The 18,016-nt window shown below is 40.6% G+C and overlaps 1 protein-coding gene across 6 annotated transcripts in view; it reads right to left on the minus strand.

Annotated features, from left to right (window-relative positions):
- Positions 1 to 18,016, minus strand: part of grid2 (glutamate receptor, ionotropic, delta 2) — a 560,240-nt gene that overhangs the window by 182,837 nt on the left and 359,387 nt on the right. For all 6 annotated transcript variants that reach the window (XR_005207895.1, XR_005207896.1, XM_037778044.1 and 3 more), the window contains 2 exons: positions 14,964 to 15,017; positions 3,576 to 3,749 (listed from right to left, as the gene is read on the minus strand). Coding sequence is in view for 4 of the 6 variants with exons in the window: in XM_037778044.1 (XP_037633972.1) it covers positions 3,576 to 3,749; positions 14,964 to 15,017 (228 nt within the window). In the remaining 2 variants the exon portion in view is untranslated. The remainder of the gene's footprint in view (positions 1 to 3,575; positions 3,750 to 14,963; positions 15,018 to 18,016) is intronic.

An 18,016-nucleotide genomic window follows, 5' to 3' on the forward strand; every position in this document is an offset into this window, starting at 1 on the left:
CTGTCTCTGTGCCTATTGCTTTTTCTCTGAAAATTAAAGTGAAAATCTACTGCTCTGTGGGGAGCTTCAATGATCAGTGGGTTCTGCACTCCAAGCGAGCTTTATATATGTGAGTGAGTGTGTGTGTGTGTGTGTGGTCAGCCTGAGTTGATGTGCTTCAGTGCAGTGTGAAATTGGGCTTCTGGGCCACTCTCTGACCGCTGAGATGATCTGCTTCCTCTGTCTCTCCCTCTCTCTGTTGGTCTTTCTCTCCCATCCCTCGTTTCCTCTCCTCTCAAATTTAACCACTCATCCCCTCCCCACCCACCCACTCACCCGCTCGCTTTCGCTCACCGACGCACACATACACACACGGTGTGTACAGTGTTGTTTCAACTGTGCATGAATAATGTTTTCTACACACTCAAAAACACATTGTCTTTGACTGACAGGAGTTACACTCACATACGTACTGTAAACACATGCACAACCTCGGCCCTCTGCAGCAGAATGAACACTTACGCCTGGACTCTGACCAACAAATAATAATAATAATAATGAATACGTTGCAAGGGCTTGAATCTTGATGATAGCTTTTCACACTTGAGAGGCACGTGCATTACTCAATGCTTCAGAGCCTCCAGGAGTTAACAATGGCTGTATTATAATGTACTGTATGGCGAGGCTCAAACCCACTATAGGCTTTAATCAACCTTTATGTATTGAGCTTTTTAACCTTACAGGCATTTTTTGGTTTATTTCATTACATTATTAAATTTTATTTGATTGAAAAACAAATATGCATGTCCATTCACTGATTACAGTGGGTGAACGCCAACAACGGTACCATCTTAGGACTTGAAAGGGAGATTTACACATAAACATTAAGACCATGTTTCTTTTTTCAATGTATTTCCAACTTTCATCAAATGTGTTCCCCCAGGGTCTCAGGCATCCACATAAATCAACAGCACATTAATTCAATTTCAGATTTTTGTCTTGACACATAAATAAGAGTGTGTTGCCTTTTCTCCACTCTATTTGATGGCAGCTTGATGACTCACATACACACAAGAAGGGGTAATAATTGCATACATATTGCCACCCTGGGGGATATATTAGTAAAGTAAAGAAAATGTGAAAGTGGAGAAAAAAAAACTGTCGCTGTGTTTTCCACGACCATACTGTCAGTTGAATTATGTGGTTTGAGATAAACACATATAAGGGTATGAACCAGCTTTTTCCGAAATGATTAATGTTCCAGGTAAAAAAAGCTCACAGGCATGAGCTGTAACAATGTCAAATCAGCGAGCCTGGTGTAATGGGAAGCTTTTTGGATCGGGAGACATGTTGAAATGTCATACTAAAACACTGGGAGCAGTTTCAAAAAGACAGAAATGGAGCACCAGAGCATCTTTTAAATATACAACTAGTTTGGGACTTTGACTTTTGAAATATGCTGACATGAAAACCCAGAGAGCAGTGTGTAAACAAACATTTGAAAGTATTTCAGAAGGTGTGTGCATGTACAGAATGTAACTCAGAGACACGTGTACCACACACATGCATGATGGTTATAGGACTCTCACCGTATGTGGCAAAGTTAAAGGGCGGGTCCATTATGTGTTCTGCTCCGTTTCTTTCAAATGGAAATGCCTACTCAGCCATTGCAAAAACGTGACGTAGGTTTCCAGAGTAAGCTAATCAATAATGTTATTAATATTGTGACCACTAGCACTAGCTGAGTCAAAGTTAGCAGTGCTAAGTTTGGAAATAACTGAAAGGGTTTGTTTGGATTTTTTGAAGTTATGTTGTGTGTATACTCCCGCATTCTGTGAGGTAAAATGACTGTTTTGTGAATTGAGTCTGGTCAGGTCTTGAGGACCGCAACATAAAGGCTTCAGTTACTGTCGGAACGGGCTGCAAACGGGCCGTCTCACGGCGAGGTAAAGCGGCTGTGGACAGGAGCAGCAGAAAAACGTATTTTAGCCTCCTAAAAAAACAATATCAGTTTAAATGTACGCTATACAGCATTTAGAATATTTTCACAGCTTTACCTTGCCATCAGACAGCCCTTTCCGAAGGGGGACTGAAGCTGTTATATCGCAGTCTTCGAGACCAGACCAGACTCCATTCACAAAAACAGTAATTTTACTTTGAGGAACACAGGAGTGCTGGTAGGGTATATTGCTGCATCAACAGGTTAGTTTGTTTGTTTTATTGTGTGACTTTCCGATCCAAACTAACGTGGCGTCCACAGCAGTACATTGCTTAGCTTCTGTGCCGGTACTCCTGTCTGCTGCTCAACTGGGAGCATGCTGACCGCCGTATAAGTTACTTTATGTGACGTTATTACACTGACTATAAGGCTGTATATATACTCTACATGTAGCAGGGTCATCATGCAGAAACCTCCCACATCAGGTCACGTGGGAAAAAAGGTTTTAGACGGGCTTGGGAAAATGGTATTTTCACAGTAGAACATACATACTTTGACCAAAATTTGAATGTTCTGAATTGAAAACATAAGCAACACCACTGGGAAGCTACAGAATGATATAAAAACCTACAAAATAATGGTTCCGCCATTTAAGATTTGCCTTTTTTGTCTCTGATTGTAAAGGTTTTGTGTTGCATATTCAACACCAATTAAGCTTACATACTGTATAGTACAGGAGAGGATTAAGAAATTAGCTCTGGCTCATCTAAAAGGTAGTTTAGAGTCACTGCATCTGAATGAGCCTCCAAGATGACTGTGTTCTGAAAACATGAAAATGTGACATGTTAAGAAGAAAATTAGCTTGGATATTTTCCAAACTATGTGATGGATTTGTGCATATACTTGTGAGTGATATCACCACAAACCAATCTCTATTTCTTCTGAAGTCTTTTATACTGATGCATTATGTTATGCTGATTATAGTGCTGCTTTTTATTGGGGGCAAAGTTGCCCAATAATGCAATTGGCGATCAATTGACTGTATTCCCGCTGCGCTCAGTCTTGATTTAGACTGAGTTAATTTTCTTTTTCTGATCATCCCTCCAGTTAATTACATTGCAAGGAGACAGAATGTCAGAGACCAGGCCAACAACAACTCCCTACTGTAGCTTTGGCTATTTGGCTGGCACTGATCTTATTGACTGAAGCTTCTTTTGCGACAACTGAGCAGCTTTTCAACTCACTGGAATATAACTTAAAGTGAATTAGCATATTGATACTGTGGAATAGTCAAGTCTAATCAAATAAAAAAACAATCCAGAACGTCATGCAACTATTTCAACTCTGACACTGAATTCATTAATTTAATAAGTATAATTACGTTTGTCATTTATTTTTACCTACCTACTACTTACCCCCAGCTTACTTCAACAATATTTCTACCATAGCCTACTTTTTATGTCAAAAAAGTCTCCAAAGCACACCACTATCTTATCAGCCGGTAAATAAGACACATACACTCTATTTTTGGTGGCTTCCAGCTACAGAATCAGTCACTGTACTTTCATTATGACACTTGAGCATAAAACCAGTATGCTTATTTGATTTGTTGAAAATCCATGACCTGCCTTATGGACAAATAACCAATTCAACTCACCTCTAGCTGGTGAGATCTGGGGTTTTTAGGGTCACACAGGGAGGTGTTAATCCTGTGGTTGTGTTTGACACAGCGCTGAGTTGTGTTCTGGGGCATGGGGAACGTCTGTCGCACCAGCGTCAGCCGACCGATCGACTTCAAGACTAACTCCTGCAAGTCGTAGTCTGTGATCTCCTGAGAGGGTGGAAAGAGGAGGAGGGTGGTGAAAGGGATAGGAGGAGGAATGAGCAGGGTTCAGAGAAGGAGTGAATAGGGAGGGAATAATAACAGAGTGAGGAGAAAATCAATATCAACAACTCCATCATTTATTGTTGCAGAAGACCTACAGCCAATATTTTTGACAAGAAAAATACGAAAAACAGCAACAACAACAAAAACTTGGTTGGACACCACTCCATAAAAGTCCCTGTAAAATTAAATGTCTCTAACTCCTCCTTTTTTAAGTGTTCTAGGTCTTGTTTTATATGCTCTACTTTTCCCATTATCACCACACTGAGCAGTGAAAAACCACCGTCTACATCATCTGCAAAAACAGTTATTAGACACAGCAGATGGAAGGAGGGAGAGAGGAGAGTAAAAAGCGTGTTTGTGTGTGCTTGTTTTGTGCATACATGTGTGTTTGCACGTACTCTGCATGCCCTTGCAAAACCTTGAGGGAGGAATCATTGCTAATTTTAGCCCTAGGACACAATCTCTCTCCCTCTCTCCATCCATGGATCTCCATTCATCCTCTGCGAGTGCACGGGGTCGTGCTGTGACGAGATGAGAACTGACGTTTATCGTCCCTGGTGGTGGTAACACTGCCACCAACCGAGACAGCCTTTGCTGTCTTTGTGTATGTGTGTGGTGATTATCTGTGTTTGTGTGTGCTCGAGTGCGTCTTGTGTGCAAAGGCCAGTTTCTGTGTGAATCTGTGTGTATGTGTGCATATGTTTTTAGGAGATTGTTTTTAAGCCTCCCGATCACGCAAAACTCCTTTGATTCCGTTTCATTTGCACATGGCAGCCCGCTTGACAGGATGGATGCGACTCTGCCTGCAGACCACCCACATACATAAATAAGCCATCACGCATACTTTATCGTAGTTAGGGGTAATATTATAGGTACCACCGGTTCATTGACTAATCTCAATGGATTTCATTTGAATGTAATTAACGTTCATTAAGGCTGGTGAGTCCTCTTGGGATGTGATCAATGGTGATTAGGGGTAGTATTATACAGGCTTCATTGGTATAGCTGTACTCATCTGCATTCATTAGGGTGATATATGGCCCTCGCTCCATTTGCACAAATATGCATTTGCTTCTGACATCTAATTGATGCTGTTTCGAATGTTAAAAATACACATATTTCCTCTTTTTCTTGAAATACAGTGAGTAAACAGAATTCTGGATCTACAATTGATTATAATTATTTTTTAAAAATAGATAAAATCAGAAGAAAGAAATATTTATACAGTAAATAAGAAACTGAAATAATTTAACAGGTTTAACCTTGTATGAATGCCTTGTGCTCTGAGGTACCTACTTTCTTAACAGTACAAGTAAGTAGTCTATTTGCTGGCTTTTGGGGGTAAAACGTGGCAAAAATCCCAAACAGTTGCTTACATAAAACCCCTGAAGGGAACTGAATTACAAAGCCAACAAAAAAAAGATGCATGACAGAGAGAAAATGCTGAAAATTGCTAAAAAGGCAGATCTGTTGGCCAAAAGAGAATTAAGATTCACAGCGGGCAGTCAAGGGCATGCAAAGAAACATCGGCGGGCAAGAATTACCCAGAGTGCCCCACTCAAAGGATCACACTCAAACAAATATAGATGCACCAATGCACAGGAATACAAACACACACAGACACGCTGAAACTTAAAAGGAAAAAGATCATTTTGAGATTTGTCCTCTCAACAGGCGTGTCCGTCTTTCTTCCTTTGGCACGTTCAATTTGCCAGTTTGTCTCTGTCTCTCTGGGGACAAACTTAACCAACACCCAGTGTGACTTTCGGCGGTGGCGTGCTCTAAAAGCTGTTAGCCTCTTAACAGTTAAGACTGAATAAATGTGACACGTAACCATACACACACACACATACTGACATGAGTGCCACACACGAATCACACATGCTCTCGAGTGTAGCACATCAACACACACACGGGGTCCTGGGAGGAAGAAGGTATACTGGTGCAGAGTTCACCTCACATACTGTGACTTCTTTGAGGCCACTTACTGTAAACCTTTCATGGGCTTCTTCAATCTATACATTAAAATATGACCAAAATACATAATATGTAGTGCTGTACGATTATGGCCAAAATGATAATCACGATTATTTTGATCAATATATAAAAAATCTAATATTTAAAATTTCCATTTAAATAAGCAGAGCGCTGCTTTCACTTCAATGTTGTGCTAAATTCCAACTGTCAAAAAATTTAATTTAATTATCTGACCTTATTATTGTCACCTATAGTGGTTATTTATATAAAAAGACACAATTCTAAATGATAAGGAAATAAATTATTTATTTTATTGATAAAAAAAATAATCTTGGAATTAGTAGTTCTAATTCTATATTATAAGCTGCTTAGAGCTAGTGTTAGGAAGTTAAACAGGTTATATTTCTCTCTCTAATATTGATTTTATATTGCTCGAAATTGTTAATTTAATTGTGGGAAGCCAAAATCGTGATCCTGGTTAATATACGATATGAACTCTCGGGTTTAGTTTGGTTTAGTATAATCTGGTTTATAAAAAGTAAACCTAAACCAAATCATTTATTCAACCTTTAAAACCAGCATGCAACAATCACGGCTGTTTGACTTACTTACAGCTTGAGAAATTCTATCACACTCCCTAAGCATCATATCCACCTAGTTTTCAATGACATATTCAATCGTTCAGTCCTATGAAAGCATTTGAGCACAGGTAGCATTATTGTTAATCCATTCTCATCAATCAAAATCTCCCTTCAAGCTGAACAATCACTTACAAAATCATTCAGTCCTGAGGATGGTTTAGTGCCCCCCAAATATGTGCACCAAGTCCAACTACCTGTAACCAAAGGCTTTGGGTAAGTTGTAACCCCCAAAACGCCCTGCAGCTCATATATGGAGTGAATCACGAGTTGTTTACTCCATAAATTTCAAGTTTTAGTCTGCAGACACCCCCGTCAACCTCAACCCATCCCCTTTCTCCCCTTCTCTCTATTCCCCTTAGGGCCCCAAATCCTCATCTTTAGTGTTTTACTTGAAGATGAGAGTAAAAAGCAAAAATCCCTCATCCTCAATTGTTCTTGGTACTTCTTCCCTGACCCCTATACTTTGTTCTCCGCCCTTTCTCCCTTTCTCCCCCCGACCCCTCCGTCTCCATACGTCTCCCCTAGAGACACCAAATCCTTCCCTCTCTCTCTTTATCTGCAGATGAGGGGAACAAAAGCTGGTTTTATTTATTCTTCAACACTTTCTGCTCCTCCTACTCCTCTTCTCACCCTCGCAGCTCCTTCCCATTCTCCCCTTTTCTATGAGAACACCAAATCCCTCTGTTTTGCTTGTATTCAGAGGTTCAAAGTTGTGAAAAACAAAACAAATCTGGAAAAAGCATCTTGTTTCGTTTGGCCTCTCTTCTCTCTCCAACACCTTTGGCAATTTCCCACAACAGCCCCTAAATGTCTTTGATTCTTCTTTGTCACCCTCTCCTTTCTGTACTTTCCCCTCAATATTTTAGGACTTTCAATGGTCTCACTAAAATGGAAGGAGCCTCCGTCTGCATTTTCTCTGCAACCGTTCATCCGATCAACTTCTCACCTATATAGGTGTATTGCTGAGGACCTAAGGAAGTGCAGTGTCGAATGCAAGCTCTTGAGATCTACGAGGCATATTTATTAGTGGTGCATTATGTATTAACTGTGTATTGAGAGGGGACCCGTATTAACTGTTACACTACCGAACAGCATGCTGGGTACAGCTCGCTTTCTGTCAATGTTGCGGCGAAATGACACATATACCCTAGCATTGCTAGGGGATGCAACTATGTCATGGCAGGTGTATTGCTCAGGACCCAAGGAAGTGCAGTGTTGAGTGTGAAGTTGTTTGAAAGAGCGGTTCTTGAGAAAGCTGCAAGCAGCAATATGGGAGGCCAAACAATCGGCCCATTCAGGACAGGCACGTTTTCAACCAGCACTGCACTAGTGTCCTTAAACACAAAAATGTAACAAAGGGGCCCGAAGGAAAGAGAGGCTAGAATGATGGGAGTTGCACACTTCCTGAACGACAAAGGGAAAGAACCTGATGATGGTGTGAGTTGTATATGTGTCCAAAGGTGATTCTTGGCCAGACAAAATGAAACAATGCAAACACGTGAAATGTTAAATACAAGTTAACGAGGGAGAACCATTGACACAAGTGCATGCAGTGAAACAGTATAGTGCAGTGGTGATGGACTATGTAGAAAATAATATATATCTCTCTGTCATGGCTGTCAAAAAAAACTGTTTTCAAAGGAACTGCGAGAGCAAATGGAAGACAAAGTTGTGATCAAAATGTTTCTGATTCAGATCCTTCGACCATGCAGGGACATCTGGATAGGAGAAATGCTTTAAAAAAGACACAAAACATATCCAACAGCTCCAGGAGAGCCGCTTAGCAACAACAGTCTTAGATGGCTGCAGTCATACTGGGCAACTTCCAGCTGTGCACAGAGTGTGCACAACTGTTAACTCGTTCTCCCCCTGTAAGTAATGTAGCAATAAATAAGAAGGGTCTTTAGCTTAGCTAAGTCTGCAGCTTATAATTACTATCATTTTGTATCTTCAGCATGTTTCCAAGAACAATGAATGACACTGACCACCGAGCATTTCTGGAGAGTACAATGGGTTTTGATAGGGCTTCATAAAGGATTGTAGAACGGTCTTAAACCGCAGAAGACCATATAATCCTTCAATCATATTCAAAGCATGAAAATCCCCCAAATCTCAGTTACATGGCTTTGGATATCAGGCAGTGATATGTTAAGAGCCAAAATGACAGAAAAGCCTAATCTTGTCTCATCTCATTACCATTCACTTGTTCCCTTGAGAGACAAAAAGGCAGAAATGACTGGAGAGAAAGAAAATAATGAAGAAAACGGCAATAGAGAAGATCAAGATTGATAGCATGAGAGAAAATGAAAGCCCATGAAGAGATTCAGAGTGAGTAAGGTCAATGGTGGAGTTATCCTCCAAACTTAAGAGAAAGACAGAAAAAGAGAAGCCACGAGTGTCCCTTATTATTTCTGCTCCTCCTCATCTTCATCCCCCCAGCCTGAGCAGAACGAAGGAGATAGGGAAAGGAAGGATGATCAATTATGAACTGTGAACTCCCCCTCAGTGGGGCTGTCTGACTGCTGGCTGTAGATAAAGCAGAGTTATGACAACCATACAGTACCCCCTCATCCATAATAAACCACAGGGAGGGAGAGCACTTTTACACATAGGAATATTCATTCTCCAAAGAACCAGTACTAGAGGACATTACGTATCACATGATATTGTAGCCGCTCATCCATTTTAAACAATCCGCTAGAGGACTCCACAAATCCTATAGTGGGAATATTGTGTCTATTGTATATTTGAACTAAATTTGAATCTTGATAAACAGAATCAGAGGCTTTTATTCAAATTATTTGAGGGGATTTTTGATTTTAGATTGAAAGATGCAACCAGAGAGATACAGGAAAAGGGAAAGATGAAGCCCCATCAAGCATGACTTCCTCATGAATGCCTTAACCGGCTTAGCATAAACATACATTCATAATCTAACTTCTTGCACTTGTTTTTTTTTCTATAAACATCCCATTGTTCAATTTTTCCAGAACCACAACTAGTTCGCAATGATGCTGATGCATATTTTTTTAGCTACGAGCAAATTGGACTGAAAAACCTTAGTTATGAGTCGGCTACAAATTTTGATATGCCTGAATGAAATGATTATTATCTTTGGGGAATCTGGGGAAAAACATAATGTGAAATATTTTACAGTATGTACACAGGTTTAGCTCTTCACTCAGATCTTAAGCAGAACAATGCAGTTATGACAGTTTGCGGTTGATTGGTATCACTTAAGAAAAGTACATATCCCGATAACAGATTTCAGAAAGTTCATGATAGTACTTTTTGCCAGTGTAAACTGGTAAAATGATATAACTTCATCTAATTTTACTTCACTCCTTTAAAGGTTCTCTATACGATAAACCCGAGAGCCGATGGCAGCTTACTAAAGTAACTAAACTAAAGTTCCCCTTCAGACATGTTTTAAAGCAGGGGTCTCCAACCTTTTCTCCTCTGAGAGTTAATTTGACAAAATGAAAGTGTCCGAGAGCTACACGTAGCGCCACCAAGTTGTGTACATTGCCAACAGCAGACATAATTTCTGTCTTACTTTCATGGTCCTTTAATAACATTGCAGCCACCGCAGTAATCGCTTCTATTACAATCCCGCCATAGGTGAAGGGCTTTTTGTTTCGCTAGGATGTGCGCCACTAAACGAAGCCTCTGCTGCAGCGTTGGCCTTCTTCGTCAGTTTGGTAAACAGAGACTGTCGTCTTTTAAGCGTTGTTTTCAGCTCCTTTACCTTCTCCGTTCGTAAACTGCTACCAGCCGTAAAGTCCCATGAAAAGTTGCCGTGGACTTTGGTGAAATGACGCTCGACGTTACGTCTTTTACCGACTGACATGCTTGCACCGCAAATGAGACACACATGTGTCATTACCAATTCCTCATTAAAATAGTATATTTTTTGCTTTTTATTGGCCTGGCTATTTTCTGCGGTCATTGTCAAATCTGGCGTACGCTTGCTGGTCTGCTAACATTTCCTAATGTTACTGCGTCGCTGATGTCATGAAATTTGAAAGCAGCGTGCAATGTCTGTGAATTTGATTGGATAGACATTTAAACTGGTTTATAATGTGACTTTGGGTTATCAAATTTATGTCCATATTCTTGTAACCTTTAGTGAGCCACTCAGACACAGGTACTGAGCTACTGGTAGCTCACAAGCTACTTGTTGGAGACCCCTGTTTTAAAGTATATAACAATACCCTGCTATGATTAGTATTTTGTTTAACATGGTTTTCCCATTAAAAAAGTAAAACAAAAAAACAACAAAAAAAAAACTCTCAAAAGGGGGTGGTAGTACATCTACTCTTTCTCCCACATTGAGAAGTTCTGGATCTGGTGTCGCCTCGCCCACCACTGCTCGCGCTAGGTTGAGCAGTGCGCATCATGATGGCAACACGGTGCTCCGCAACCAGCTCACAATCTGTAGCGAGTTTCAGTGTCTGGTCTATTTTCTTAGTCAGAGGAAACATTGCAGAGATTCAGCCATACATGTTTGACTCAGATGAGAAGTCTGTTGTGCACCAAAATCGGCGACTAGCAGACATTTCAGAATGGTAAATGTGGTTAGCATCTTTTATTTGTTTATGTTGTTTGTTAGCTTGTCACAGGCAGTGGCTGACACCTCATTAGTAGTTGTGAAACATACAATAATATCTAGTGGGATTTTTTTGTGGATAGTGGAAGGGAGCTCCAGGGTCCAGTTTACATCCAAAAAAGGCACACTCTCCAATGTTCGCTGTCAAGTATTTCTCTATGCTAATGCAAACTCCAGCTCTCTGTACTGACAAGTCTGCTCTGCGCTGGAGGTTTCAGGTTTCTTTGCCAGTTGTTGTGTCGAAGACTGTTTCACTATTCCTTTTTTTGACAGGGGTACTTTTGAATCTCAGATTTCAGGGAAGAGTACATACATCTCCCGCTTCAGTAGAGGAATGTGAAAACACTGGCAACAAACTTTGCACAGATACAAGTCAGTATAGTCACGGCCAGACATTATAGCGGACATAAACATTAGAAAAAAACATTTTTGAGTGGAGGGGATCTTTAAGCTCTCTTTACTCCACCATCACTCTCCTCTTCTTCATTCATTTCTGGACATCTGTTGTTTCTTCCACCTCAATCTCCTCTCTTTTCCTTCTCCTCTTCATTGCCCATGTATTCACCTCTGCTTTTCCAATTCTCTCGCCTCTCAAAACTATTTTGGCAAAATAACCTATAATCCTACTTAAAAATATTATGGTGAAAGCAGTTGGGCTGAATATCAGTGACTAACTATCTAATTTTAGTTGGCTAAATTAGCAGTGTTTTTTTTTTGGCATGTTTGCATGAACAGCTCATCCAGCTATCACAAATATAGCCTATATCTCAATTAAGCAACTTAGGTAGCATTTGAAGAAGATATACAGTATGTTGGGTAATGAAATGTGGGTGGCGGTATCTGAACAGCAACTGGAATGTCTACATTTTCAGAAAGTGCCAAAGCGTGTGTGCAGACAGCACGAGAGGAAAGAGATGTAGGAGGATTTAGCCTTTCTGTCCTGCTGACGACCCAATCTGAATCTGGTCTCCTCCCATCATACTCACCGGGTTAGACTGGTTCTCGCTGTATTTTAAATGACAGTTTAAATTGTGGCGTGCCATTTGGCTGAGAAGCAAGAGAGTGTGAGACAGAGTCTGACAGCATCACGCCAAAAGCATGAGAGTTGTCAACACTTTAGTGTAACAGGGCTGAAGTACTGTATGTGTCAAAACTTGTGGACATTTGAAACTGTGAGAGTAAAGTACTAATTGATCTCACTTAATAACATTAGCACTACCAGCTTCTACTGTCCCACAGAGATTTTTGCTCCCTGAGGAGTGGTCAGTTGCCAACAACTCTCTTTCTGCAATGAGCCAACTACAAGTGATAACCAGACTGTGTCGCATGGTAGCCACAAGCCAATCGACATACTGTTTTAAAAAATCTAAGGGGCGCTTTCATAAGCCATAGTCCATTTTGCTAGTCCGAATCAGAGTTAAATTGATACTTTTGGTTCGTTTTCTATTTAATCTGTTCAGTTTCAAAGTGCACAAATCAAAAAATTGCTGAGGGGCGTGTACAAAGGAGAAAATGTATCTTTTTCGTCTTCTTCGACTTTGATGCTGTCAAATTTCTTTCACTTTGACTCGGCACTGATCGACTGCACACAAATCCCTTCTCCTCCAGTTTATGACTTTGTAAACGTCACTGTTATTGTGGACTTTATGTAGCATATTCTGCATGTTCTCTTTGGCCCAAATGTCAAGCAAACATCGGACTTCAGAAGAATTCATGTTAACCTGTCGTTTACCTCCGTCCATCTCAACAAATGCTCGCACACGCAGCCTGCAATTTGGTTCGCTTGGAAACGGACCGAGACCTGCTCTCGCAAGTGGCCTCGGTCTGGTTGTTTTGGTCTGCAAAAGAGTATGGTTACTGCGTTCACAACTGCCAAAACGAACTGCGCCAGAGTTTGATTTAAATGGATTAAATGTTGGCTTGTGAAAGCAACCTAAAACAACTAAAAGCTTTTGTCACCAGTCTAGCAGTACCTGCGAATGTGTGAAGTTAAAAAACCTCATATGATTTATGAAAGAAACAGAAATATGCAGACGGTGCTATTCACATCTGCTGGTTTTAATTTTGAACTACAATAACAGTAAGGAAACATACTTCAGTGATATTGTGCTGTTGCTAAAACATAAACAACTGTGGGAGCATTGGCCTGCCAGACTGCATTTCACCATTGATTTCTCAAAGGCAGCAGGTACAAAGTGTTACAGGCTGCATGCTGCTAGACATGCACGCAGGCTGCTGAATGACATGTTAAGCCTCCCAGACAGCTAAGCAAAGAACTGGCTGCTGCGCAGAGGCCTGAAGAGTGTGAGAGAATACCAGATGCTTGACAGGATGCAAAGCAGTCTATTAGACAGCTAGATGTGAATTCAGCCTACCAGGCAGTCGAGTACATGATAGACTGCTCAGTAGGCTGCTTGACACTGCCATCTGCCTGTGTACGAAGACAGTCTGCCAGGAAAGAGTAAGACCACAGAGGTTTTTTTTTTTTAAGTGAGCAGTAAAGTCTCTAGTGTTACATTATGAAATGCGCATTTATTTCAATTAGCAGAGGAGACACATTGAAGTGGCACAACAGTCCTTCTATGAAGCCAGTAACTAATACAGAGTGGTTGTTTTGAACAGATTTATCCACATTTTTACCTCTGAGGAACCTGCCATCTTCATTAGAGTGCAGGGGCGAGTCTCATTCATTCCCCTCACTCCCTGGAAGCATTAGCATTTGAGAAAATGCAAAAAATAATAATACTGTGAGGTTGTCTGAGGCACTTGTGGGGATTGTGACAATGTTACTGCGGCCTCTCATCCATATCAAATAGGAAAAAATAAAAACCCTCATGTAACAACACTAAGATTCTAAAAGTGAACATCAGAAAATAATGATTGGCTCTCCCTGCAGCCTTAATGGATGTCATGCATACTAACATTTGACTCCAACAGAAATACTTTCTTTGCATAACTGAGCAAGTAATAGGACTGCTGAGCCTTGCAGCATGTGGCAGCAGGGAACAGGGAGCAAGAGAAACTACATTATATTTTTCTTGTTTAGTACCAAGTTAGGTCTTCCATTGCTTCTACAGTCAATGTTGTTTTTTGCTTGTGTACATGGTTGTGTTTGCACACTTGCTCTTGTGTGTGTGTGTGTGTGTGTGTGTGTGTGTGTGTGTGTGTGTGTGTGTGTGAATGTGAGGCAGCATGGACGCCCTGCTGTGCCCTGCCAGTTCACTGCAATACCCAAGGCTATCAATACACAGTGCATTAGCTAGCAGTACACACACACACAAATGTAGCTCATCCCGCTGGTTTTTATAAGGGCACTTCAAATGACGCAAGATCAAAGATGTGTTCCTATTCAACATTAATATGAAAGTACAGCCAATATTAAAGTTTAATTATGTTTCCCTAATGAACAATAGTCACTCTGATCAGTGATTGTGAACATGGACTAAAGAAGCATTTCAGGACAAACGCGGTACACTCTGAGGGAGAGTAGAGTGACTTTGTGGACTGTCAGTGCTTGTCTGCTCTCGTTAATCCAGAGAGCTTTTAATATTTAAGTAGTGATCTTGATTTTGAACTGGAATATGTGCTCATCCAAAGGAACTTTTACAAGGTCACTTTTGGCATCTCTGACAATTTAGTGTTTGTATACAGTGGTGAGCTTTAAAGGTACAAAATTGTTTTTGCCGGTGATGCATAGCAGCTGAAGCTAACTAAACTAAATTGTCCTTGGTCATCCAGTTTTGTGTTTTATTGGACGAACTGAACAAAAGAAGTCAGCAGCTTTTTAAGCTCTCCTCTCTCCTTCAAACACCCAAGACAATGAAGAGATTAGAGTGGCTCTGGGTCTAAAAACCATAAATATTCCCAGGATAATTGAAACAATAAGGTGAACTGAAGGCATAAATCGTAAATCATTTCCGTGGCACTCACCTCATTAATCAGGATCCAGTGACAATCGAAGGCCACCAGGTTGGTCTCCACCACCTGCAACACAACAAAACACACCTTCACATTTAGTATTGAGAGAAAAAAAATATATATAATAGATTTGGTAGAAATAAGGGAAATAAGTTAAGCAACAAGTAGTCTGTTTTTTTATGTTTTAAAGAATTTTAGATTCCTTGTTGTTACCTTTAAAGATATCTTCTGGCTCGGATAATGTAATACATGGTAACTGAAGTGTGAATATTATGGAAAAGAACATTATGGAAATGTGCAAGGCTGAAACCCAGTGTGAAGCTTGGCATAAGTGATTTGAGAAAACTTGTATCAAAGGTGTTCAAGGTATCAGTCAAAAATCTTTTCAAACACATGCAAATATGGCGAAGCTTGCTTGAGTGTCACAGAATATTCACAAACACATGTCGAATGTTGAATCTCAACATTAGAGCTTTTCTCGCTAATTTACACAGATTAGACAAACTTCCGAGTGGACTAACTTCACTCTCTATCTCTGTCTCTTAGACGCACGCACGCACGCACGCACGCACGCACGCACGCACGCACGCACGCACAACCACAAATACACTGCCTCAAAATAGTATGTTTCGGCACAGGGAAAAAGAAAACCTTCTCCATTAATTGTTAATGCTGTAACTTAAATATTTATATGTGTCAACTCTTAACCAGTAACTACACAATTGTTAAACACTGCAGCAATAGGGCACTTAGAAATGGTGCTGCCTAGATGACAGAAAGAGCAACTGCACACACAAGGCAAAAACATTTGGAATTCCAGACACACCCACGGTATATTTGCACATACATTTATGTTATAATATCATCAATTTCCCTTTTTATAGCTGCAGTAGCTTTATTTTAGCTCACTCTCTGTCTGCTTGTTCAAGTGGCCTCTTTTCCCCGTTACCAGTGAACTGTCTCTCTGACAAGCATGAGGGCGAGCCTTTTCCTTATACCCAACATAAATACATAAGTGAAGCACACATTATGAGAACCATGCCCGTTCTCATTCCCAGGGCGTCAAATACCGACGCTTTGTCATGGCCGTCAGCATTCGATTCGATATGAGACGCAAAGAGCTTTCCATTAACTACAATGTACACCCATCCGCATCAATATTAAATGCTCAGGGAAAGTGTTGTGGTGACGTAGTTAAAGAGCGAAAGAGACTCATAGGATGGGTAGTAGGGGAGGTGGATGGTCCAACAAACACAAGGCTTTCATCCAGAAGACCGCTGTTTGTGGTCTGTGCGTTAAGTTTCACTTTCACTTTACAATCAGCTGGTCATTCCTGTCCCGTGTTCACGTTCATGTAATTTTCACTGTACAAATATAGTAATTTTAAGCCTAACTATGTAGTTTTTTCCTTAACCTAACTAAGGGGTTTTGTTTCCTGAACCTAAGCAAATATTTCTGTTTAATTCGCAACTTTAAGAAGGTGTTTACTGCGATGCCAAAGCGCCAGTATATGACTAGTTAGGATGAGAACGCGTTGGAGAACCGCTGCTTCTTGAACTACTAACAGCAAGGTCCCTCTCTCACACAGCTGGGAAGTGATTAAGTTTCATTTATAAATACATATGCATTTAGTTTTGCTTCTTTTACCCAAATGGACAGGAGTGTAAAACTGGACAAAACCTACATAACATTAAGTGGAACATCACTTAAGGATAGCTAAAGGTAACATTTGTAAAGAATAAATGGCAGTGCCATTAAGAGCCTACAAAAAGTAGGGGAGCAGAAAATAGATATTTGAGTGTAGCTCTCTGTTTCTCTTTCTCTGCTAACTCAAACCAAATAGTGCCGTCATTTATTATCCACTCTTTCTGTTCTTGTCTATCGTCTCGATCTTGTCTCTCATCCTTTAGCTATCTCTCTCTTTACAAAACTATTTCAAAGCATATCACTCCATCTGTAACATTTCTTTTAAACGAGAAGGAGGGTTCAACCTTGCTTTTGTCTTTCTTCTGTCAGAAACACTTGTTTTCGCTCCCTCCCAATCCCACCCAACCCTTTAATTTGGTTCTCTTATCGCTGCTCCTGCCTCACCTCTCATCCCATCATCTCTGCTCTCCTTTAATTGCTCTCTTCTCACTCTGAGTGCGCCCGCTACTTTCCTTCGCTCTCTCTCCCCTTCTTACCCTCCTGGTGTAAAAATACAGTGCCACTCGTATATCATTTGCTATAATTGTTTAGGTGACTATAGCATTGTGTGTCATAAAACACTTTTTAGCCGTAAACAAAAGGCAACAGCTGGAGAGAGCTGACGGAGCGTGGCTAATAGTGCTTTAATCTCCCACAGAGTCTCCATAAAACTTCATCATTGTAACATTGGCGGCTGCCGTAAAACACTTTGTCTACAGGAAACATGGTTGCGACACAGACGAGGAGTAAGGCAGGGAGGAGAATGATGGAGAGGGGTGCAAAACTAGATTTTTGCCTTAATTCTTCTTTTCTGACAGCATTTCTGTTCGTCTCTACTCTCTAGACTTTACCTTAGAACAGCGCTGAAAACAATGATCACTAGAATACTGGAGGTTATTAATCTTTTTTTGTCCTCTCGTGCTGTTTCTGTCTCTATCTATTATATTATCTATCTGTCGGAGCATTGCAAAAAAAACAGAAACAACAAGCAGTGAAGGTGGGGGGAAAGGGAATAGAGAGAAGAAAGGACAGAGGTTTGGCAAGCTGTTCTTCTGTTCTCCATTTCTCTGCCTGTTTGCCCCGTTCCTTTCCCTTGGTGCTCATTAAGGTTTTAGATGATATTTACACAGGATTATGAGCAAAACTAACTTTATAAACATGCAAAAATGTGTGCGTGTACCTCAATTTGTGAATGTGATTTAGGCATGTAAAGTAATGCAAATGTGTATATGCTGATGTTGTTTGCTTGTATGCAAGAGTTGGTGGATGCGAGTGTTTCCACTTCTCCCATTATGACCTCCCTCTGGCAGCCGTCTGGGCAGATGTTTCAAGCTAATTAGCGAAAGGGCAGACTAACACTAGACGTGACTCCTCAGGGG

The sequence above is a fragment of the Sebastes umbrosus genome, chromosome 8, assembly GCF_015220745.1.
Source record: "Sebastes umbrosus isolate fSebUmb1 chromosome 8, fSebUmb1.pri, whole genome shotgun sequence".
NCBI classification, from domain to species: Eukaryota; Metazoa; Chordata; class Actinopteri; order Perciformes; family Sebastidae; genus Sebastes; species Sebastes umbrosus.